Here is a 23,606-nt window from a genome sequence, read left to right as displayed (position 1 = left end):
CTCTGTGTAACACCTTCCCCTGTCCTAGTCTCAGTCCCTTACAGGTGTACCAGGAGAGCACTCCCTCAATAAATACCACTGCTCTGAGGGAACCTGATTTAAGATAGTCACTTTACAAATCTGGTGCCTGTGGCTAAGTGACCCAGCCTCTGCTGTCCTAATTAGAAATATCCAGAAGAACTGGATCAGTTCAGGCAGAGCCCAACCCACTGGTCACTCCAGGTCCAATCATCTGCAACTAGAGAGGAGGCAGAGTTTTACAGTATAGGGCAGAAGAAGGGTACAGGGGAAAAGGGGGGCAAGTCTCAGGGAGGACTGGCCAGTTCCTAAGTAAGTAGACCCCACTACATGTCCTCCTCCTCAGGTTTTCTTGAATTTCTGTCAGCCTACTCACTCCTCACCTCTTCCCCATCTATAGTCCCAGGTTCAGATTGGAGGCTGAGGTGTTGAAGGGTAGTACCATGTGATGAAGATGAGTCTGGATTGAGTGTCCAGAGGCCTGGATTGGAGCTACCTCCCTCTGCTCACTTCATATCTCTGGCTCTCAGGTTTCAGGTGAATTAGAGAGTTGGTTTGCTAATTTAAATAGTCACTGTTTCTGTGAACACAAACAGAGAAGAATCTAAGCCTTTCATCTCTGCATCCCTGAATTAAGCAGAGGGCCTGGCATAGAGTTAGAACACCAGCAGTATATTGACAACAGGAGAGATCCTTTACAAAGGATCTCTGTGAATTGCATTAAAGGGCTGTGAATTGCATTAAGGTAATAAATATAGAACATGACCCCGAAGCATGCAATATTCTGGGTGTGGAGCCGGCACACTCTGTGAGTGCTGATTTGTGTCAGGTCGGTGTTAAGTACCTTGTGTGCATTTCCAATTACTGCTGCAGTGTAACAAGTCACCCCAAAACTTAGATGCTTGAATTGACCGTTTTATGATGCTCATAGATTCTGTGGGTCGGGAATTTGGACCAGGTACCGTGGGGATGTCTTGTCATCCAGAGCCTCAGTGGGGGTAGGTCCGACAGCTCAGGGCTGTCTTCACTCGCCCAAGGCATCTTCACTCGCAGGGCTGGTGCTTGATGTGGCTGTTAGATGGGACTTCAGCTGGGTGGGCTTCCTCACGATGGTGGCCTCAGCCTCGTGGGACTTTGTGGGTGGCCATTCAGGATTCCAAAAGCGATTGTCCCAGTTCACAAGGTAGAAGCTTCATTGTTTTTATGATCTAGGCTCAAAGCCAAACTGCATCATTCCCACCACATTCTATTGATTATAAGCCTGCTCACACTTAAAGACAACAGAATTGGGTACCACCTATTGATGGGGTGGAAGCAAGGTTCTCATAGAACACATGGGATGGGAAATATTGTGGCCATATTTGGAAAATTCAATCCACTGAGTGCATATTATCTCATTTAATCCTTCCACTGTCCTTGGAGTAGGCATTAGTTTCCCTTTGCAGATAAAGAACTGAGGCTCAGACCATTTAAGTAACTTGCCTGTGGACAAAGTCAGTACATGGCAAGGCTGGATTTAAACCCAGTCTGTACAAAGCAGGTGTTCTTCAACAGCATATATGCTGCTTATAGAAAAAGGGGACTGAAAAAATAAATTCAAAGGCCAGTTCTTCCTGTGTGCAAGATCGGCAGTGGGTAAGTCTTCTTGTCCCCCATAACTCTATTGTCAGTTCATATCTTCCCACGTGGTAAAGGAATCTGGCTCCTATGCATAACTTCCCAAGGCATTGCTTCTTGGAGACAGTGTAACTACTCTGTGTACCTTTGGTGCCTCTAGTTTACCAGATAGGTGCTGGCACCTACCCATTCATTTGGCAAAGGAATACAGGGAGCAATAAAAGCTGTAGGAAGCTCTGATTCACACAGAACCAATTCATGCCAGGCATATCTTCTCTGCCACGATCCCCTTTTGAAACCATATCTCCTCTTTAAGTTCAATCAAGGACCACTTCCTCCAGGAACTCATCTTTGATACTCCTGGGATCTTTATAATCAGAACGTTAAGATGATGATTGGCACTTACAACTTACTCTGCAGGTTTCTCTGTCCTAACCCTCCAATTGGTCTAAGGCCCCAGAGGACAAGGGTCCATGCCCTGGGGCCATGCCCTATTTCTCCTGAATTCTGCTCCACAACACCACAGGAACAATACCCCATTCTTAATAGGTACTCAATAAATAGGACTGATTAAATCAAAGGGACTTGTGAAATTTATTATTACATTATAACAGGAGGACACACATGCGTCTTCGAATGTAATTTTTGAGAGCCTACCCTATAGGCACTGTGCTAGGTGCTAACAAACCATGTGACTCGGGAGCAGGAATTTGGAAAATCAAACATGAGCCTCCTGCACACTCTGCGGCATGTCAGTAACATCCAAACTGATGTCTAGAAGTGAAGCTTCCTTGATAAGATTAAGAGGCCCACATATGGGGTGAATTTGAGGCACGTACTCTAAGGTTACCTCAATCAGCTCTCAGATGATTCTAGGGTCAGACACTTAGAAAGTCCTTAAATAGCATTTTTAAAATTTAAAATCTTGACTTTCTCTTTGTCTCTAAGTTTTTTGAAGAATTTTTTTAGCTAGAGCTATCAGATAGGAAAAGAATGGATCTCACTATTCTTTATTTCAAATCAGGCTACTTGTAATAAGCAAATTTCTCTACCCCACTTTAAATTTGTCACCCTTTCACCACAAAATGTTCTTAAAAGCCGTTACCTTTGGAAACACCCTTGAATGTTCCAAATCCAAACAGCCGATAAACCTGTTCATAAATCTTGGGTAATGAATATCAGTGTTTCGTTTTCACTCCTTATTCACACCATAAGATCTCGATCTAAACATAACTCTATTGTATAACCTATTTCCTCAACGTACCGTCACCGAGACTAAAGCAACTGTAAATAATTACCTTTGGGATATGAAAGAAAATGTAAACATTTTATTTGGCAGTTTCTGAACACATGAATAAATAAATGGAAAAGTACATATTAATATTTCTTTTTGGAGTAACAGATACCATTAAACACTTATTTACACATCTTCACTGCAAAGAACAGTCACACAATTCAATTTTGTCTTATAAAAGGTCACTTCCCACACCACTGGACTGGACAGTTAAGGATGGAGATACTGGTAGTGCTTGGTTCTAGCAGTCTCAATGTTTGAAAGGCATTCATTTGCAAGTGTGATAAGAAGAGTCATCATGCATTGAGTTCATCCGGATCATGTACTGTAGAAAGTTTCTGGTGGCAGCCACAGAATTTGGTGTGTCATGCGCTTAAGTCAACTATGACATGTTTGTAAATCTGTGTATTTCCCTTAAAACTGGAAGCAAAAAGGAAATTACGCTTATTAATGGACACATGCGTGAATGATCTTGGTGCTTGAACATTTAATTCCTGAAATTTCACGAATTTGGCTTTCTCTGCATCCCAGTTATACACTTGCGTAAAGGAATAATCACTTCCAAGAATTGCATATTGGTAGTTATTTATCTGAAGAGGCTGGAACACCATGGATCCTCGTGATGGCATCCTCTGAATGTCCTGAAAGGAGGAACCTCCCCATTTCATTACTTTGGAATCACCAATGAATCTTGTCAAGCAAATGTACACGTCACCTTTCACCGAGAAGTGCTTGACGGCATAGACGTCCTCCATGTTAGGGATATCCGTTTGGTTAGTGAACAATTGCGTTGCTTTGTTCCACTGATAGATTACAGGACGCTGGGAGCTACTGGACAGGATTAAATGAGGCGTTCTGAGTGTCTGAGGTGTTCTGGCTATTTCTAGATATTCCACATCAGTGTCCCTGTACCACGCATGTAAGGATTGATGGGAGTAGAATCCATTTCCATTCCATTTATAAATGGTAGTAAAACCAGCTTTTGAGCTGTCAGCAACAACAAAGTACCAGTTGTTTTCAATCTTGAATGTTTCAATGTCATTGGGTTTTCGGATTTTGAGAATTTCAATATCCTGGATTTTTATAAATTTATTTGCAAAACTGTCTCGCTTATAGATGTGAGAGCCGCCAAACAGCTGGGCCACAATAACATAGAGCTGAGTTTCAATGACTATAGGCTTGCACACTACAGTGGATGTGCCTGGGAAAAGACAAATGAGAGATTAGTTGGATGGCCATCCTCTTTTGCAGCATGTAAACATGCAACCTGAAGCCATACAGCTTCCACCAAAATCAGCCTGGAATAAGGATTTCCTTGGTTGAATAGGCGAGGCCAATCTCCAAGGCCCAATGGCAGCAGGACTCTGAGGTTCTGTGCCTTTGTGCCTCATGAGGCCTTATTATCAACAACTGAGTTGTCAAGTCACATCCAACCTGCACTAGACATTTAATAGGGCACACGGCTACTGCCCGAGTTTTCTCCTCTCACTACTTGCAGAAAGCAAGCATTGCTTTCCCTGACACATCATGAGTTAATTACAGTAATTCTCGTGAAAACTACCACTTATTGAGCACCAGCTCTGTGCTTTGCCAAATCATCTCATTAAAAATTCCCAACAATCTGAAGAGATAAATATTATCCTTCCTTTGCAGATGAGCAGACAGAAACTCAGACAGGTTCAGTGGTGCTAGGAGAAGGCAGAGTTGGGATTCAAACCCAAGTCTACCAGCGTCTCTATGCTTTTAAAACAACCTGTAGGGAGGTGAGCTATTCTAGGGCTTCCGACTTGGGCTAGGATCCCACAGGTTTCTAGAACCACCCTACAAAGTCTTGAGCAGTGATGTGGGTAGCCCATGATTCTACCTGTAATTGGTTTGTTCCTAGTGTGAAAGGGTTCTTGCTCTAAAAATAATGCGATTTTCCCCTAGGAAAGGACAAAGATGATATTTGTCATTTTCCTGAAGCTTAGGCTATTGGTGGCAAGAGAGAAAACAAGGAAGAGAGATTCTTGAGAAAAATGAAAGAGGGGTATAGTCACAAGTGATACTCCTGAGACTTATTTTGAGAAATTTCAGAGAACAATACAGATCAGTGTCCTTGCTCAGTATATCCTTTTAGTAAGAGTTTGGCATTTATCAGGAAATATAAATATCGGGGCGCCTGGGTGGCTCAGCAGGTTAAAGCCTCTGCCTTGGGATCAGGTCATGGTCTCAGGGTCCTGGGATCGTGCCCCCCATCGGGCTCTCTGCTCAGCAGGGAGCCTGCATGCCCCTGTCTCTCTGCCTGCCTCTCTGCCTACTTGTGATCTCTCTCTCTGTCAAAAAAATAAATAAAACCTTAAAAAAAAAGGAAATATAAATATCATTTATCAGTAAATATTGACTAGAGGGAGCTTGGCTCTAGGAAATCCAAAGCAAGCAAGGCAAATCTGGGGCCCAAGCCTTTTCTAACTTTAGGAGCTCCAAAGCAGTAAGTTTTGCATCAGCTCTTTCTACTAATTGATGAAATTATCCTATTTGTGACCCTTTTCAGAACTCAACTGGTTGTGTGACTTTGGGAAAATCACTTAACTTCTCTGGAATTCAGTTTTCTCTTCTGTACAATGAGGGTTTGGCCTAGATCAGGAATGGCCACTAGACTTCAACCACGTATCAATATTGATCAACTGATGAGTTGGAAAACTGTGCTGAGAAGGATTCGTAGTCCTGTCTGCACTCCATAAGCAAGAGCACTGTAATTGATTAGCGATGTCTTTCTGGGGCAAGGGAGGTCATAATGATTGCATATTGAGTATATATTTGTCATCTTAGATGAGACGATGTCCTCTGAAAGTCTGCATATATGTGATTCATTTCTCCTTCAAGTGCTCATTCTAAGATTCATCTAGAATAATTGATGGACTATACACAGGTAAGAAGAACCTGGTTTAAACTGCACAAAGCTGCTGCAGTCCATTGGAAAATTGAGGGCACTTTGCGAGAAAGGGAAGCATGACCTTCCTCCTCGAGAAAGAAGGAGGTTTCTGGGAGGACCTCAGTTTGGAGAAGATCCCTTCACCTGGGCACCTTAGTCTCAAACAAGGCCCAGACCTGTCTTGATCCTGTAAACAGTGGGGCTGACAGCCACCAACACAACTGAATTATAACTCTTCCCACCCAAGAAGTGTAATCTTTTACATAGAAGTTTGAATGCTCTCAGGAACAGATTTAAAGGTATTAGAAGCTAAAGCTGATGGAAACATTTTGGAGGGAGGCCCATATTCTAACTTATTTAAAAACCATTAAGTTGTTGAAATGAGAAGAAAAATTAAGAGGTCACATAAGTAAAAGTTTTCATGGAAGAAAAGTAGTTCCCAAGGTCAAATTAAATGCACAAAACACTGGAAAGAGGCTTCATCACTGCTAGACTTCTCAGGGCCTCTAATGCATAATTATTATGAATCTCCAAGAGGGAGATATGGTTCACAGATTTATTGGACCAAAACCCCTTTTTGTGACAAGGAGTACATTAACATATTGAGGGGGTCATTTGTACAATAGAGCTTGTGACTCATTGATCTAAAATAACATCTTTATTTTATAAATAAGAAAAAGGGAGGGCCCAGAGAGGGTGAGTGGCTCATCCAGCTGTTTTGTGGCAGAACCTAGATTAAAACTCATGATTCCTAGTCCAATACTTTTCTTTTGAAGAAAAATAATCCACCTTTATTTGGCATTTACTATGCTACATTCTATGCTGTTTCTTGAATATGTGATGACATTATCTTATGAATACATTATCTTCAACAACCCCATGAGTTAAGTATTATTATTCCCATTTACAAATCAGGAAATCAAGGTTTAGTAAATCCCCAATCATTTAGTAAATGGTATGGATGGGGATTACAGGACTCTAAGCGTGGCCAATCATCCCCCCATGCCAGTTGTCTTTTTCTGTTGCCCTCGGTCCAACCTGCTTAACTTCCTATTCAAAATACGGTCAGGTTTTTCATACCTGTAATGTTGTCATAATTTCGGAAGGTCTTTTCTACATGGTCCCATTCAAGGAAAATGCACTTTCCGGTAAAAGGCTGAGCAATGACTACATACTCATCGTTCATATAAGAAAAAGTATCTATGGACAGTGATTGATAAGGCAGGTCTTGAGACTTTGCAAATTCTGCAAAAACAGGAAATGATGAATAACTGCGTGCTAATGCTTCATTCCTTGGCTAGATCTCAAACATCCTTAAGAGATACATTTATTTAAGAGAAATAGTAAAATGATAATTTTACTTTGCTTTTAAACCCACAAAGTTTTAATGCTTTATCATAAAAAATTAAAATTGGTCGTTCGGTTTTTAAAGATATTAAAAATATCAGTTCCTGCACACACACAAAATGTAGCCCTTATTTTAGCTTTATGAGGTGGAATGATTTGGAATACATTACCTGTAATGATGCAATCAAAATCCTTGGGCGAGAGACTATTGATTTTGCGCTTCTTGTATTCTGGGGGACCTTCACAGTAGATGTCTTCAACAGTTGCATTGGTGTGGTCCAACCATTCCACTAGCCACTTGAGTTTACAGTCACAGTTAAATGAATTCCCTCTCAGGTCCCTGAAAGACAAACTTCAGTTGATTTTGCTGTATGAGGGTCCTACCTACACAGGTATGACCTCTACCTCAGCAGTTAACATATGCAGATTGCTTTTACCTGGCTTTACATCATGCTCCATCGTCTACCTTGAACGTGACTGACAACTCACTTTGAATTCAGAGATATCCCACAGTGAGTGCACTCTTGAATGCCACCCAGTCAACAGAACCTCATAAAGTATTCCTTCTTGGATCAAAGGCAGCTCTATTTAGAGCTGTGCTGTCCATAGAAATACAGTGTAAGCTACATATGTAATTTAAAATTTTGTAGGAGCACCTGAGTGGCTCAGTCAGTTAAGCGTCTCCCTTCAGCTCAGGTCATGATCTCAGGATCCTGGAATCAAGCAGGTTCTCTGTTCAGTGGGGAGTCTGCTTCTCCCTCTCCCTCTGCTCCCACTCATTCTCTCTCTCTCTCTCTCTCTCTCATTTAAATAAATAAATAAAACCTTAAAATTTTTTTTCTCTATTTCTAAAAAAAGTAACAAGAAATAGGTGACATTAATTTTAATAATATATTAAAATAATTTATCACTTATTTTAAATAATATATTTTATTTAATATCTCACACAAATCATTTAGCTGTGTAGCCAACAAACATTATTAATGAGGTATTTTATACTTTTAAAAAACATTAAATCTTTGTTGTTGTTTTTAAGTTTATTTATTTGTCAGAGAAAGAGAGAGCACAAGCGGGGGGGGGGGCAGCAGGCAGAGGCAGAGGGAGAAGCAGGCTCCCCACTGAGCAGGGAGCCTGATGCAGGACTCGATTCCAGGACCCCGGGATCATGACCTGAGCCAAATGCAAACATTCAACCAGCTGAGCCACCCAGGCATCCCCAAAATCTTAAGTCTTTGGAGGCTAGTGTGTATTTTACACTTAGAGCATAACTCAGTTTGATGCTAAATTTTCATCAGAAGTATGCGATCTGTATTTAGATTTCATAAAATTTATACTCAGAAAAAAATAGTTTCACACATCCAAGTTGTTCCAAACACAATTAACTTTTGCAATAGCTGAACAGAGAATCAGTTTTTCAATTTAAATTTAGTTTTCTACTTAATTTTTTTAAAACTAAGTGTAAATTTAAAGCTTTGTTCCTTAGTTACACTAGGAACAATGCTCGGTGACCACATGTGTGGCTACCATATTGGACGAGCAGGTCTAGAGGACAGAATATCGTGCTTATTATATCATATTTAATTAAATCAAGCGAACTATTTGCTTTTGTTCTTCCTCACAGATGTAATTCATCCTGATCCTATTCCATGGTCTACAAATTCAATTTTAATAGGAAATGACTTTGACACACCAGAGTTAACTCAGACATCCAGCAGCTCATGTCTGTAATAAAATATACAGCACGGATCGTTTAAATTTCCACATATGATCCTAACTCACCAAGTTTTCTGTTTATTTGCATTGCTTCTGTTCAGAAATTCCAGTTCCTTCCTAAAACCCTTCTTGGTCACACAGAATTCCCAAGATAGGTACTGCCTATCCTTCTGTCAGCCAGTAGGACACAAACCAAAACCAAAACAACAACAACAACAAAGAACCCACTTGAAATTGGCTCAGTCTCTAAGGAAATCCCGTAATGGGTTTGGCCACTTGGGCCTACTCTAATATGCCTAAACCAAGAATTATCTAAGTACAAGGATCCTTGATAGCTTGTCTTTTCATGGATTTCTTGGTTTTCTTGAATGTATCCCCAAAAAACATTTTTAAATGCCTCAACATTTAAAAATTATTTGTGTGGATGGGCCAGAGGACAATGTCCAAATAAGCCGTATCCCCAAATCTGCCATAGTATATCATCTAACTTCCAAGACCTTCCCAGGACTTACTTTATCTCCCAAGAATATTCTGACCCCAAATAATGACTGGCAAGTTTTCTGGGTGATTGTAAACCAGAACGGCTAACTGTGATCTGTCTGAGACTTTTTGGTAGTGTCTTGCTTCTGGTACTCTTTTGCAAATAAACCATCATTCAGGACTTGGGGTACCAGGCATTGAGGAGGGGCTAGGGAAATACCACAAGGAACAAAGAAAGTTTTTCATTAGCTTACTGATTTGAAGTTAAATACTAGGTTTAGGAGAAAATACTTGACTCAGATCTTTTGTTATTGGAGAAAAGTTGTTTTGAACATATATTCTATAGAAAAGTACCTGAGTTGATAAAAAAAAAAAAAACTTTTATGTTTACATATATCCTTTCATTTTCCCTATATCTACCTTACAACCATTTAATACCCTTCTAATGTCTGGAAGGCACTTAATGAAGCTAAATTGCTTTTGAGAGAGTTAGGCATATATTACTTGCTTTGCTTACAGCAAAATATACAAATTCCTTACAAAGATCTTTCACTCTGAGGCTTAAAAGTCAAAGTTTGAAAGCTCTTTTGTTTGAAAAAGGGTCAAAAATAATTAAGTTCATTCCTTCCTGGGGCTTAAGCCAAATTCCTGGGGATTAAGCCTAGAGTTGTTGTTCAGTCTAAGGAAAGAAAAGGCAAACTTGCCTCCCTTCCCCCACTTCCTGCTCCATTTCTCTGTTGACTGACTAACCCATGGGTGTAACCTTTCATCTGTACTCGGTCAGTTTCCCAGACTCCTTTATGTTTTTCCTTTGTAGCCCCATTTCCTGGACCTCATGAGAAAAAAGGCATCTTGAAATTTCACTTGGGGCCTTCTCTTCGCACCCCCTCAAAGTCCTTTATCAGCACTCCCACCCATAAGACACACACTTTGCCCCATGGAAAGTCTGGGCACTATATATTCAGAATATAGAATATATATTTTGAGTCTTTACTATAGAAGATTCAAACATTAGTTCAAGTACATTTAAAATGTAAGCAAATTTAAAATTTAAATTGTAAAATTATAATTTAATTTTAAAGCCAATTACAAATTCTAAAAATTAATACTAAGTTTCTTTCTTAACTATTGTAAATTAATTAATCAGTGATGTCTTAGGTCCTCTTACACATTTGTTAAAGAATCCAGGCCTTTGAAAATATCTTTTGGGAGTGTCTGGAGATTGTTGTTTGCGAGGCTCCTGGAAAAAAAAAAAAAGAGTGATGTAAACTGTAATCGAACTAAATAGATGCATTTTATGATAAAACTTAATTATGAATCCTTTTTATTCTTTCCTGACTACACTAAATTAGTTGCAGTACCTTTTTTATTTCTTCTAAGATACTACTCAGATTCCCACTATTGTATATTCAATTCTTGGTCTCTTTGCTTCAGTGCTCACTCAGTATTTATGGCATTTTCTATGTATGATGGCAAAAAAGAAGCTAACAAACCAGTAACAAAGTGGTATTGGACATTGATCTTTTTATGTAGAATGGAATATGAGACTCATACTCTTAGACATTCAGTCTAGGGGGTGTGTCCCAAATGATGACTAACTAAATGGGTGACAGTGCCCATTTCATCTCACACTCAGCCTGCCCTTGCTCCTCCCTCTCTCCTTCTCACTTGCTCTAGACAGTGGCCAAACCCCCAACTAATAGTGCCAATAGCTTTAGAGTTTGGGAACCTGTCTAACCTATCCCCCTGCCAGCACATCCTTTCTTCTTTCCAAAGCATATACTCCCTTTTTATATTTTTCTTTTCTTTTAGTTCCATTCATTTGACCTCAAAATACAACTTTGTCACATATGTCCATCCATCCATCCATCTTCTTTAAACATTTCTTTTCCTTTTCTTCCAGTTCTTATCTTACTGCACAAGAACTGTTTTCTCTTTCTCTTTCTATTTGTTCTTTCCTGAGTCACTAGAATAATTCTAATGAAAGCTAATGAGTAAGGAGTAGCCCTGATGGTATCAAGAAAAGGGAAATGTGTCCATAGTGCAGAAGTGTGGACATAACAAGGAGTAGGAAGGGATGTAGACTCTGATAATTTTCTATTTTTAACCAGTATTGTGTGTGTGTATGTGTACCCATATCGGTTATATACTTTTCTAATGAAATTTTTTCACACACAAAAAATAAAAAAACTAAACTGAAACAAAAAGAGCTTACATTGTTGGCTTCCAAAATCCTTGAAAATTCTCTCAAATTCCATTTAAAAGACTCTCAAAACTCTTCTGTCTTCTACCTGCTCTAATTAATATGAGATTTCTCAAGTGCAAACATTCAAGACTTTTAAAACCTATTTTTAAGTTAATTACGTTGTTTTCTTGAGTTTTAGAAATTACGACTAGGTTGGAAACCTCTTTTCAATGAACCTTGGAACATAAGAATGGGAACTGAATCAGAATGTTCCAGTCTCAATGACGGTCTATTATGTAAAGAAGGGCACTGCTTTGGAGCCATTCTGAGCTTGGTTTGAATTCTAACGCCACTACTTCCTGGCTGTGTGACTTTAATTCTGAATCTTCTTCAGGACTCAATATTTTCATTTTTTTAGGGGGAGGTGATAATACCTCATGTCACAAGATAGGGAGAGTAGATAAGATAACTCCGGATGGTACCTTTAGGGCGGCAGGGAGGAAGGGGAGAGGAAAAGAAGGAGAAGAGCTTGCCTAAGAAATAACATTTAGAAAACTGGCCATATGAAAGAAACACTATGACTTCAGTGGTATTAGGATTAATAAAATGTTCCTAAGGAAGACTTTTCAAAGATTTTATTTATTTTTTTGACAGAGAGACCCAGAGAGAGAGGGAACACAAGCAGAAGGAGTGGGAGAAACAGGCTTGCCCCCCAGCAGGGAGCCGGATGTGGGGCTTGATCCGGGAACCCTGGGATCACAACCTGAGCCAAAGGCAGACGCTCAACTGACTAAGCCACCCAGGGGCCCCATTTTTTCAAAATGTATTTTTTAAAGATTTTATTTATTAATTTGAGATAGAGAGTGAGAGAGAACATGAGACAGGAGAAGGTCAGAGGGAGAAGCAGACTCCCTGTGGAGCTGGGAGCCTGATGCAGGACTCGATCCCAGGGCTCCGGGATCATGACCTGAGCTGAAAGCAGTTGCTTAGCCAATTGAGCCCCCCAGGCACCCTAAAGACTTTTCAAGAGAATGTCTCTATAATTCACCTTTCTGCCTAGTGGTTGAAAGAAGAGAACTCCTTGTGTCTTGATCTAGTCCTGAATCACTCCCAAGTTATGTGTCTCAATTTATTTTCTAGCACAATGTATCTTAAATTTCTCAGGCGAACTTCTAAGTGGATGAAACCAACTACAACTGGTTTTAAGACACAAGTTTGAAGGAGGCTGGGTCACAGGACAGTGGGCATGCAATGAAGAAACAGTCAAGTCCTGAATTATTACTGCCAGCAGGGCTGCCCAGGAAGAGGCACCATGTTTGCAATGCTGCCCAAAGCAGTTCTTTTTTTTTTTTTTTTTTAATATATTTATTTATTTGACAGCAGGAGGGATTACAATTAGGAAGAGAGGCAGACAGAGAGGGGGGAAAGCATGCTCCCTGCTGAGCAGGGAGTCCGATATGGGGCTCGATCCCAGGACCCTGAGATCATGAGCTGAAGGCAGAGGCTTAACCCACTGAGCCTCCCAGGTGCCCAAGGCAGTTCTTTTATTTTTATTCTTTTTTCCAAGGTAGTTGTTTTGAACAATGAGCAAATTTAGGAGTTCCACTTCCTGCTCAGAGAGGATAGAACTCTAGGCCTTACATACCCAATATGAAGGCCAACCACAGAAGCAGCTGCTAAGACACAGACTTGGAGCTACAAGACTTTTGGGGTGGAGAGACATCATTTTTCCATGACAAGATGGGCGACTTTTAAGTCAACAAAGTTGGGGGCTGGGGCTGATGAAGGCAGACTGGCCTTCTTGGGCTGTAAAATGAGGCTTTATGCCTTTTGAGGGCTTCTTGTAACAGGGAGGCTCTCACTCTGGGGACCAAAGGGTGGCAGAGGCAGAGCACCATGAGGGGTGCCAGAGGCAGAAATGGTGGATGGATTTACCGCACTTAGTGTGACTTGTTTCCCTGTTCCACTGCCACAATTCAGTGAAATACTGACTCACAGTGGACTGTTTCTGAAAAAGATAGGAGGGAGCTTCACGCCTAGGTTTGATGAGAAGTAGGCATGAGAAGTCTGCCTGGACTCATAAAAGAGGCAGAAACATGAGGAAGTAAGACCCAGAAAGGAGAGGAAGGCTTCCGACGCCCAGGACGAAGAGTTGAGACAGCTTCCCAAAAGTCTTTGGCAGGCCTCAGTGACAGGGTTACATTTGCATAAGAAGAAAGCAGGCAGCAGGGACTGGAGCAGAGAATGTTTTAGGAAAACAATGCTGATAAAGCTGGGAATTACTCTGCAAAACAAATGTAAAGGGCCCTGATATAAATCACCCTTCCACTGGGGGCTGATGGGTCAACAGTGAAGGATACATAGGGCACATGGGAGATCAGCAGAATCTGCAAAGTCAAGAAGAGACGGATGAAATGCCTCCACACGTTAATTAGCTGGCCAGTTAAGAATATTTACCAATTTACCAAGTGAAGAGAGTTGGAATTATTTTGAGACCCACTTCCACTGGGGAAAGATATTTAATCTAGCATTATCTGTAGGAGAAGAGAATTGGAAACAACCTACATGTCCATTAATAAAGGATTGTGTAAATAATAATGGTTTATACTTAACATGGAATATTTTGCAGGAGATTTTAAAACATGAGGTAGATCTCTATGATTTGACACAGAATGATGCCTAAAAGAAAAAAAAGATAAATTGAAGAGTAGGATATAGAGGGTAATCCCACGTAAGGAGGGAGGATACATGTCTAACAATGCATAAAGAAAGGTCTGGAAGGAGAATCATTTTTTTTCATTTGGAATATTTCACTTTTGCTATATAAACATCCAGATTGTGAGAGTTTTTATCATCAAGCATGTATTATTATTTTAAATTCAGAAGGAACAAAGAATAAAGTTGAGGTTTTAAACAGACGCCATTGCTTAGTATTTGTGTATGGAATGGTTCTGTCCAGTGAAGATTTAGTGATTCTAAATCAATTATTTTACTTCACTCACAAAGTCCCAAAGTAACCGGGCTGGAGTGTGAGGGACTGTCAGGGTCAGCATGCAGGGGTCTGAGTGGTCCGATGATGTCTCATTTTTCTCACAAGATTCCCACATGGCATCAGGCCCTCATCGTCTGGGGAAATTGAGGACTGCAGTCAGTCCAGACTTGGAACCATTCCTCTGGGTTCCTTGCCTCAGCTGAAACTCAGCTTCGAGGGGGGACTGGAGCTTCAAAAATCATCATGGGCATCTGAGGGCTTAAGGTGTGTTCTCTTAGGGGGTGGGGATGCGGGTGAGGGGACTCCTGAGGGCTCTGCGCCAGAGCTGCCAGGAAGAAAAAGTAGCAAGTCCCTGATGCTCCCTGAAGCCTGCTCAGCTTTGGTCATTAGATGGTAAGAGTGAAGATCTGGTGCCTATGGGTTAAACAGCTGGAGAGACTGAGATAGCATTTCATGCGTTAGGGCTGGGGTTTTTAGGCTTGATGTTAGGATCGTTTGATTCTTCAGATTCCATCTCTGTATTGAGTCTTGCTACTGGAAGGCAAAATGGACAATCTAACGCATTCAATTTTTTTCACTTTCTCCTTTCTCTCCGTTGTCCCCCCAGCTTCACAGAGTAACAGCTTCGTGTCATTATTCCCTTTCCCCTAATAGATGCTCTGGTTGAAACATGTTCTGTGTCTTTTGTAAAACCGGCTGTCAGTCTTGTCCTCAGCATCACTGAGAGCAGTGTGGTGGTTTGGGGTTCGGCTTGGTCTCAAGTGGACAAGGGCTTCCATTTGAGCATCCTCATTCTCAGGAGTGTGCCTCTTCCCAACTTAATTTCACCTCTCTTGGTTTCTGTCTCTTTATCTGCAAAACTGAGTAAAGAATACCAATTTCCTTTATTGTGAAAATTAACACACACAACTGCTAGTATTTTTTATATACACACTACTGAAATGGATTCCAGGGAAAATTTTGGCATCTGCAGGTGAATATTTAAACCTATGTCAGATAATCAAGACTATAAAACTAATCCGTTTCTTTGTTATTGTCAAAACCAGTGATATTTAATGCCTAAGCACTTTTAAATGCTTCAATTCAGGAGCTGAGATCATCTATTCTCTTTGCCTCTCTGAGTAGACAGAACGCTATGCCTTAGTATTTTTAAGTGTCTCATCATTTACTGATACATATTATATATATTAGTGATATATATATGTATATCACTGGCATATATATATATTTTCTGATATATGTACACACATGTATATATACACATGCATACATATATACTATATACGTAATAATGCTTATTATTTCTTCAAGAAAATTTGGAAAGTGTAGAAATTATTTTTTTAAAGGATGAAATAATAATCATCCTGGAAGAAGTAATCACTATTAAGATTTTGTCATATTTTTTCTCACTCATTACTACAGAGTTCATCTCATGAGGGATATTTATGTGGAAAGCAAGTGATTCCAGAGAGGCATGCTACTGGTCCTGAAGGTCTAGAGACCTTCTTCTCTTCCCTTTTTCTTTCTGGTCCAGAGTGAGATGGCTTGAAAGAGTGTGAGCCTGAATTGGTGTGGGGGACCTCCTTCCTCTTCGAAAGTCTGCTAGGTAGGCAAGGGTCAAATCAGTGCTGGATTTTAAAACCAAATACAAGTATTATTAGGAAGAAGATGAAGACAAATTAGAAGGCTGATGGAGAGAGAGGCAAGGAGTCAGACGTGGCCACCTGAACTGTCAGGAAAAGTCATTCTGCATGTGGTATGACTGAAGGGAATCCTGGCGAACATACAAGCCAACCCCCTGTCTGTCCATCCTCTCCAGGGCTCTTTGGATTGGGGAGCAGCCAGGGGTGAGGCGGGGGTGGATGTGGAGGGGGAGGTGGAAAGGACATGGTCCAGGAATGACATATCAGGGTTTGAGCTCTGGCTGTTTTCTTTTCTCCAAAGTGAACGATCACTTGGTCAGAATCATCTACAAGTTCTATTCTAGCTCTTAAATCACATCTTTATGCTTTTCACCATGAAAGGCTATGGCTTCATCTTTAATAATTAGGAAATGATATGAGGAGAGTCAACACTCTAAGCCATGCCGTTTAGACACAATGAATTTGACCAGAGGTTTTGGTAGGGAGTAGGAGTGCACTGGAATGTCTGAATGGGGAGCGGACAGAACCCATCAGCAAGAGTGAAGAGGAGAGGAGGCAAGGGAAGGTTTGAAGATGTATTTCATCCATGTTAATTTTTTCTAAGTTGATTCGGTAGCAAGTCCTGGAAGGATGCTTTTCTTACCACCAGATTCCTAGTACCTGGCACAAAGTAAGCCCTCAGTAGATACTTTGAAAGGAATGAATGAATGGGGTAGGCTGGAATGGTGGAGAGGAAGGGCAGCAATCTAGACAAAGAAGAGAGTGGAGGAGAATGCTTAGACACCTTGTACCGAGACACTGAGTTAGGAAGAAAGTGCAAACCCTGTGAACTGCCCTTGCCACCCGCCTGCCCCCATCACATGGACCTGCTGCTCACAACATGCCCTCCCGCCTCATCGCCTCCCCATGGCAACCATTCCAAAGCAATGTGGAGGCTCTTTAAAGGTGTCTTCCACAAAGCATAAGAAACATTTTTTAAGACACAAGGAAACTGTCCAACTGAACATCTAGTTGCCTTGAAACTAGCTGAGTGGGGTCAAGCATTCCCAATGGCAGACTGTCTGTCCTTCCCAGCAGAGGGGATGACCATTACCTCCACTTTGGTGTCTTCCTGGTTTACCTGAGAAAACCTCTGATGATGACTGTGGAACCTACTGGAAAGTCTCCTCCCTGAGGCAGAGCAGACTGGCTCCAACAGCACGTTTGTTTCAGTGCCGCCGGGCTCTGCTGCTAAGAAAGCAGCGCCCACAGCCATCTGGGGTGCTCCCAGCCTCCCTGCCGTGCAGATTCCCAGCTGCAGTTGGTGTCTCACTGAATTTGCGGCGGTTCAAGTGCAGTTATTTTAATTTCATACAGAATGTTTAAAGGGGATGAAAACACTGCAGCATTTGGAATCCTGATCCAGGACCCATAGAGGTTAGGCATGCCATTTTAGTTGATTTTTCTGTAACGGTGTTTCCTACCTACCAGGCTCTGTTCTAAGCACTTTGCATAGATTTACTCATTTGATCTTAGGACAACCTTATGAGCAAGGTACTCCTAAGCACCTTCTTATCGCCTGTCTCCCTGTGTTTACAGATTATTGTTATCACTCCCATTTTACCCATAAGGAATTCTGAGGCCCAGTGAAGCTAAGTGACCTCCTGATATCCCACAGCTATCAGGCTTGAAACCCGGGGGTCTGGTGGCAGAGCTCACCCTCAGCCACTACCCTGCACTGCCCCTTTACCTGTATGTCATCGTAAAGGCTGAAAGGAAGACATTCTGCCTGCCTGACTGGGGACACACAGGCACCTTGAGTTTGGGGACTGCTATATGCACCTTTTGGGTCCCCCACTTCTGAGCAACCAGCAAGGGCTCTGCAACACATCTAGATTGATGACAATTTTCCCCAAATATTTTTATACATGCATGCCAACAGTCCTGCCCCTACTGGGCCTCAGTCACAGTGACACATACGTGATACCAAAGGAAATCATTACCAAAAAGGCTCATGGGTGTTAACAGAAAGTAATAGATATAATGTTTAGAGACTTTTGTCATCATTGGCCATAAACTATTTTTAATGCATTTTCACCCTGTAATTTCAAAAGTAATACACAGCCAGCAGAAAAATTCAAACCTTGTTGATATATATAAACTATTCAAACATTAACGTTGAACACATATAACATAGGGACAGTAATTCAAAATAAAGCAATAAATAGAGGGTCCCAGGATTTGACTGGCATTGTAAGGACTGAAATGTAAGGAATTCTCCCTTTTCTGAAAGCTAGCTTGAGGGGAAGGGGGTATATATAGTAAGTTGTCTATAATTCTCTTTTTTAGGAGTTAAGTCTATAATTGTTGTCTATAATTCTCTATTTAGGAGTTAAGTCTCCTTAGATAGATGTGTAAGAAAGCGAGATAAGTTTGTTGCTTCCTTAGGAACTAATTGCATCTGTATAAAGGCTCAGGTAGGCCCCTTGACGCAGCTTCAGTGTTAGGCCAGAGTGGGAACCAGTTGACTCAAGCTATAGGTCTCATTCCAACTATTTGTGCTTGGAGACTAAGAGCGAGGCTAGGGCCCCTGTCTTCCAGATCTTCTTCTTCCCTAATCATGTTTGCCCCTCAGACCATGTCCTGTGGAAGGATCCAGGCAGCTCAATCAAAGCTTTCTGTCCCTGCTAGAACTGACTTGGTGGAGAGGGCATGAGACATCTAATTAAAGACCCCAGGAAACTTCTGCCTTTACCACTGCTTGCTGGGGAGCAGCTTAAATGCAGGGTGCACCCCCATGTTCTCATCTGTCCACAGGGGCAGTGCTATGCCCTCTTTTGTAAGGTCACCAGGAGACTATAATGAGGTCAAGAATATGATAGACCTTTGTAAACTTCTTCTCTGGTATATGCAATTTAGAGGGTCAGATGATAACTCCTCGCTAATTCCTGTTTGCCTTTGATTGAGAAGAGCTGGTCTCAGGTGGAGGAAGGTGCTCTTTAAAGCCTAGAATCTTAAAAAAGAAACTAAATAGCTCAAACAAATGTCAGATTTATTTATAGGTGGTAAATAATGGAAAGCTAACTTGATGTGCTGAGCAGTCAGAGGGACATTTGGTTTTCAAATCCTCCCTATCCATCTCTCCTTGAAAGGAAGAAAGGAAAGGAGAAAAGAAAGAAGGAAGGAAGGAAGGAAGGAATGGAGGGAGAAAGGGAAGGAGGGAGGGAGGGAGGAAGGAAGGAAGGGAGGAATGGAGGGAGGAAAGAAGAAAGGAAGGAAGGGAGGGAGGGAGGGAGAAAGGAAGGGAGGGAGGGAGGGAGGGAGGAAGGAAAGAAGGGCATTTTGAAGAACAGCATAATTAGCAAGGAGAACATTACTTGGGAACAAAGGCACTCAGTGAGAAAATATTTGTTTGTCTAATTGCTCTTGCCAGACGGAGCTCCCCCAGGTTGGAACTGGATCTTATTCATCTTTGTGTGGCACTTCCTAGAGACTATTTAGGATGAACCATATGGCACTGCATTTTTGTAGATCAAAAACAGTCTAATATTGGCAATGCCATATGAGTCAACCTAAGTGTTAGATGAAGATGCAAGAGACCTAAGGGTCATATTCACTCAGTCAACTTTAACCTGTTTCCTCATAACACCTCCTTCCCACCTCTAGCACCTGGTCAGAGAGGTTGGGCTTCCCTTTCACTGTCTGACCCTTAAGATTCATGCCTCTCTTTTTGAAGACTGACTTTGGTGTTCCCTTGAGCTTGAAAATGTCTGGATGCTAAGCACATGTTATACCAGGGTCCCCTTCTTATAAGAGACCTCATTAAGACCCAAATTTCAATTCCCATTTCATTTAATGGACCTAACAAACAAAATAGTCTCTAGTCAAATGAAATAGATGTTCTTCATCAGGGTGTTGTATAGATTTTTTTCCTTCTCCCCTTTTCTCCCCATCTTCCCCCACTTTCCTTCTATTTTCTTTTCCCCTTCTTTTCTCCCTTTCTCTATCTCTCCCTTCATTAACCCTTCCATCCATCCTTTTCCCCTTCTTTCCATCTATTCTTGCTTCCTTCCTTCTTTCCTTCTGGGTCAGGTAGTCCTTTAGACTGGAGAGAAGATACGTTTGAGTGAACCAATGGGAACAGCAGACTTACATCACGAGTTCCAAGAGAGGACACGTGAATCTTACATCCTCCCTTCAGCCCTTGATGATGCTGAGTACCAGACAAAAGCTCTGTTGAGTAGGACTTATGTGAATTAAGCAGCTCTCAAGTTGAGGTCATGACTTCTATTTCTCCTTCCATATATTTGTATCTGTTTTTTATTATTTTCTAAACAATGGTGTTTGGCAGTGTTTGGCTCTGTGATAAAATGGCATTAACATGTATACCATACACAGCTATTTCTGTATCACATTACAGCATTGATGTGTAACGCAGCAAAGCAAACGTTTTTCATTATAACGCCTTTTTACAGAAGACTTGAAGGGTTAATGATTTATGTGTAATACATCTGGCCATCAGGGCCACTTACTGCAAATCCAAACAGCAGTTGAGACAAGGTTTGGTGAGAGGAAGTGTTCAGTCCCTATGGACACACTAGAATGTAGACCCCAAAGGCAAGTATTTTTGTCTACCTTGTTCCCTGCTGCATCCTGGGGCTTAGAACAGAGCTGACAGTGAGGTATTGTGAGGGGGCACGTTAAAGTTGACAGAATGGCATCGGGATCTCCTGCATCCTTGTCTTTACACTAGTGAGACACGTATTAGGCACTTGAAAAATAGTCTTGAATGGGTGAATAGCTATTGCAGTTCAACTATTGAATTGATGTTATAATCCCGTAACTATTCAGCTCAGTAGTCACATATCCCCTCTAGGTCTCTGTTTTCTTATTTCTAAAATGGGGATTATTGTGCCTATCTGGCAGGATTGTTGGGAGGATTAAATGAAAATCCATGTAAAGCAAATTGACCGACAAAATAGTAGGCACTTAATAAATGCTAGTGCCTTTTTTTCCATGCCCTCTAGCCTCCTTCAAAATGGATGTGGGGGGGGGAGGCTAGAAGAAATAAATTATTTCGTTCATGTTTTCCAGCGCTTTCCAACCTCAACCCTATGCCATTTCAGGCTGGATATTTCTTTGTTGTGGGGGCTGTCCTGTGTATTGCAGGGTGATTAGGAGCATTGGTGCCCTCTACCTGCCAGATGTCACGGCCCCGAGTTCTGACAACCAGATCGTCTCTAGATATTGATGAATGTTCCCTGAGAGGCAAAACTGTCTCCCGTGAGAGCAACTCTTATAGCTATAGTCATCCATTGAATAATTAAGTATTCCATTAATAAACAAATTGTTCAGGTACTCTGTAGACATTGCTGGTGGTTATAGTATATGTTTAAATGTATATAAGGTCAGGGCTTACACAGAAAAAGAAAAACAGCACATATCAAATTAAGCTATACAGTCAAACCATAACTATCCATGAAGTGAGTAATGATGTAGATAATAAAAAAGTTATTTCAGTCACACAACTTCCCTGCATTAGATTATTTTCCTAATTATCGTTAGATTAGGCTAATCATATTAATAAGGATAAGTTTCCTGGACCCACACTGGCTGATGACAGGGAGATTTGGCACATGCACATGGAGAGAAATCATTTGGGTTTCTTAAATTTTCATGGACTAACCATGAAGTGGGTGTTTGACCCACAGATTATCAAACTGCATTATCCATTAGTAAGCTTAAAAAGTAATAGCAACATTCATACTTACAGGTGAATTAAAGACTTTAGTCCCCGGAAAGTATGTCTTGATATGGACTTGATGTTGTTGTTTTCTATGAATCTGCAATAGGTTATAATATTTGTTGTCAGACAGCTGTAGGAAGCTGAGAGCACTTGTCCTGAATCATTATGTAAAAAAAAAAAAAGTTTCTTTACTTACAAATACTCTAGATGTGGAAGACCAATAAAAGCATCATCACTGATCACATCAAAGGAGTTCGATGTGAATAATCTGCCCAGAAAAAGTACACAATGAAAATGGTTAACCTGACAGATTGTCAATCTTTGCTGCTGTTATCTCTTAGAGAAATTAGTGGGAGTTGTGTATGAAAAAGTGGACATCTGCCTTTTACAGTGTTATTTATTTAGGTAATCTTTGCAGCCTTTTTTTATACCCTCAATTATCTCCTCATTAAATACTCACTGAGAGAGGCTTTATGCCCCACTTTTCACAGTGTGGATGTCACAGGCCTTGGGTAACATTTTGAGATACAACTGGACAAGTATGACAGTCAAAGCAGCCAAAGCAACATTTTGCACATTAGCACAACGAAGACACTAACAGAATCTTTCCCTCTTGCTCAAGAAACTTCTGGAACATTCTGATCAGTTCAAACAATTGTGCCTCAGGGTATTAAGCCTGGAAACCCTGGAAAAGTAGCTCCATCAAAGCCTAGTTGTGCTTTGATATCTAATAGTAGATAAGCCATTAACATTGGCTCAATGAACATCAACTAAACTTCTTAGAAAATAAGACAGGCTGAAGATGGGAAACAATGAAGCTTAAAAAAGGTATTAGATCCATTTTATTTTTAACTAGTTGAAAAGAACAGTTTCACTTGGATACATTTATTTGCAATTTCAAAATAAAAAAAAATTTGAAATTACTGATGAAAAGGAACATCAACCAGCAGTCCCAACATCCTGTTGAACAACTGGGAAGAGTTGTCAGTTTCTGAATGGGAGATTTAAAAGAGGTGGTTGTAGGCCAAATAATACAAAGGGTGGGGGTATTTTTGTTTGTTTTTATTTGTTTGTTTTTTTAGAATGAGTTTTAATTTATGAAATTCATTGGCTAAAGTGTTGATACAAGCTAAAAATAAGGTTTTAAATGTACTGATGACAATTTTATACCTCAGTTTAAGTGATGTTCAGTCTACATATTAAGGTTCTCATGTGGGGGAACCTCTTATTCCACTTATAACTATTATCCAAAATGTGACCCTGGTCATGGACCAGACCAGATGTTTTACTTAATTTGACAATTTGTGTCTCATACATACCATTTAACTGCACTATGTAAAGTCCAATATTCTCTGTTAGTAACCTTTTTGACTTACTTTTGAAGTCTAGGAATTAAAAATAATTGCTACTAACCAGCTTGGTGACTTTGCCTCTCTGTGCCTGTTAACTAAGGAGATTAAAACTAAGAGACCTCACTTTCTGAACATTTATGAATAACTTATTTGACAGCTGGGATTGCTTTAGAACAGTCAGAGGAGGGGAAGGCAGTGGGTTAGAGATGAATTGAGCATGATCAATAATCTTTGAAGGTAAAAGATGGGTACATGGAAGTGAATCTTACTATTATCTCTACCTTTATTTTTTTTAAAGATTTTATTTATTTATTTGACACAGAGAG

The 23,606-nt window shown here is 40.7% G+C and overlaps 1 protein-coding gene across 4 annotated transcripts in view; it reads right to left on the bottom strand.

Moving 5' to 3' along the window:
- Positions 1 to 2,708: 2,708 nt before the first annotated feature.
- Positions 2,709 to 23,606, bottom strand: part of LOC111145230 (leucine rich glioma inactivated 1) — a 39,465-nt gene continuing 18,567 nt past the window's right edge. The window contains exons 3-8 of one of the 4 annotated variants that reach the window (XM_022499992.1): positions 22,125 to 22,196; positions 21,954 to 22,025; positions 10,552 to 10,623; positions 7,361 to 7,530; positions 6,924 to 7,088; positions 2,709 to 4,130 (exon numbers count right to left, since the gene is read on the bottom strand). In XM_022499992.1, the coding sequence (XP_022355700.1) occupies positions 3,295 to 4,130; positions 6,924 to 7,088; positions 7,361 to 7,530; positions 10,552 to 10,623; positions 21,954 to 22,025; positions 22,125 to 22,196 (1,387 nt within the window). In that variant the 3' untranslated portion in view covers positions 2,709 to 3,294. The remainder of the gene's footprint in view (positions 4,131 to 6,923; positions 7,089 to 7,360; positions 7,531 to 10,551; positions 10,624 to 21,953; positions 22,026 to 22,124; positions 22,197 to 23,606) is intronic. The other 3 variants (XM_022499993.1, XM_022499995.1, XM_022499994.1) reach the window with 3 other exon arrangements.

Source organism: Enhydra lutris, unplaced genomic scaffold (genome assembly GCF_002288905.1).
Source record: "Enhydra lutris kenyoni isolate GAN:26980312 unplaced genomic scaffold, ASM228890v2 scaffoldscaffold12, whole genome shotgun sequence".
Taxonomy (NCBI): domain Eukaryota; kingdom Metazoa; phylum Chordata; class Mammalia; order Carnivora; family Mustelidae; genus Enhydra; species Enhydra lutris.
Note: the sequence above shows the minus strand (reverse complement) of the source record. Positions and strands in the feature narration are given on the sequence as shown.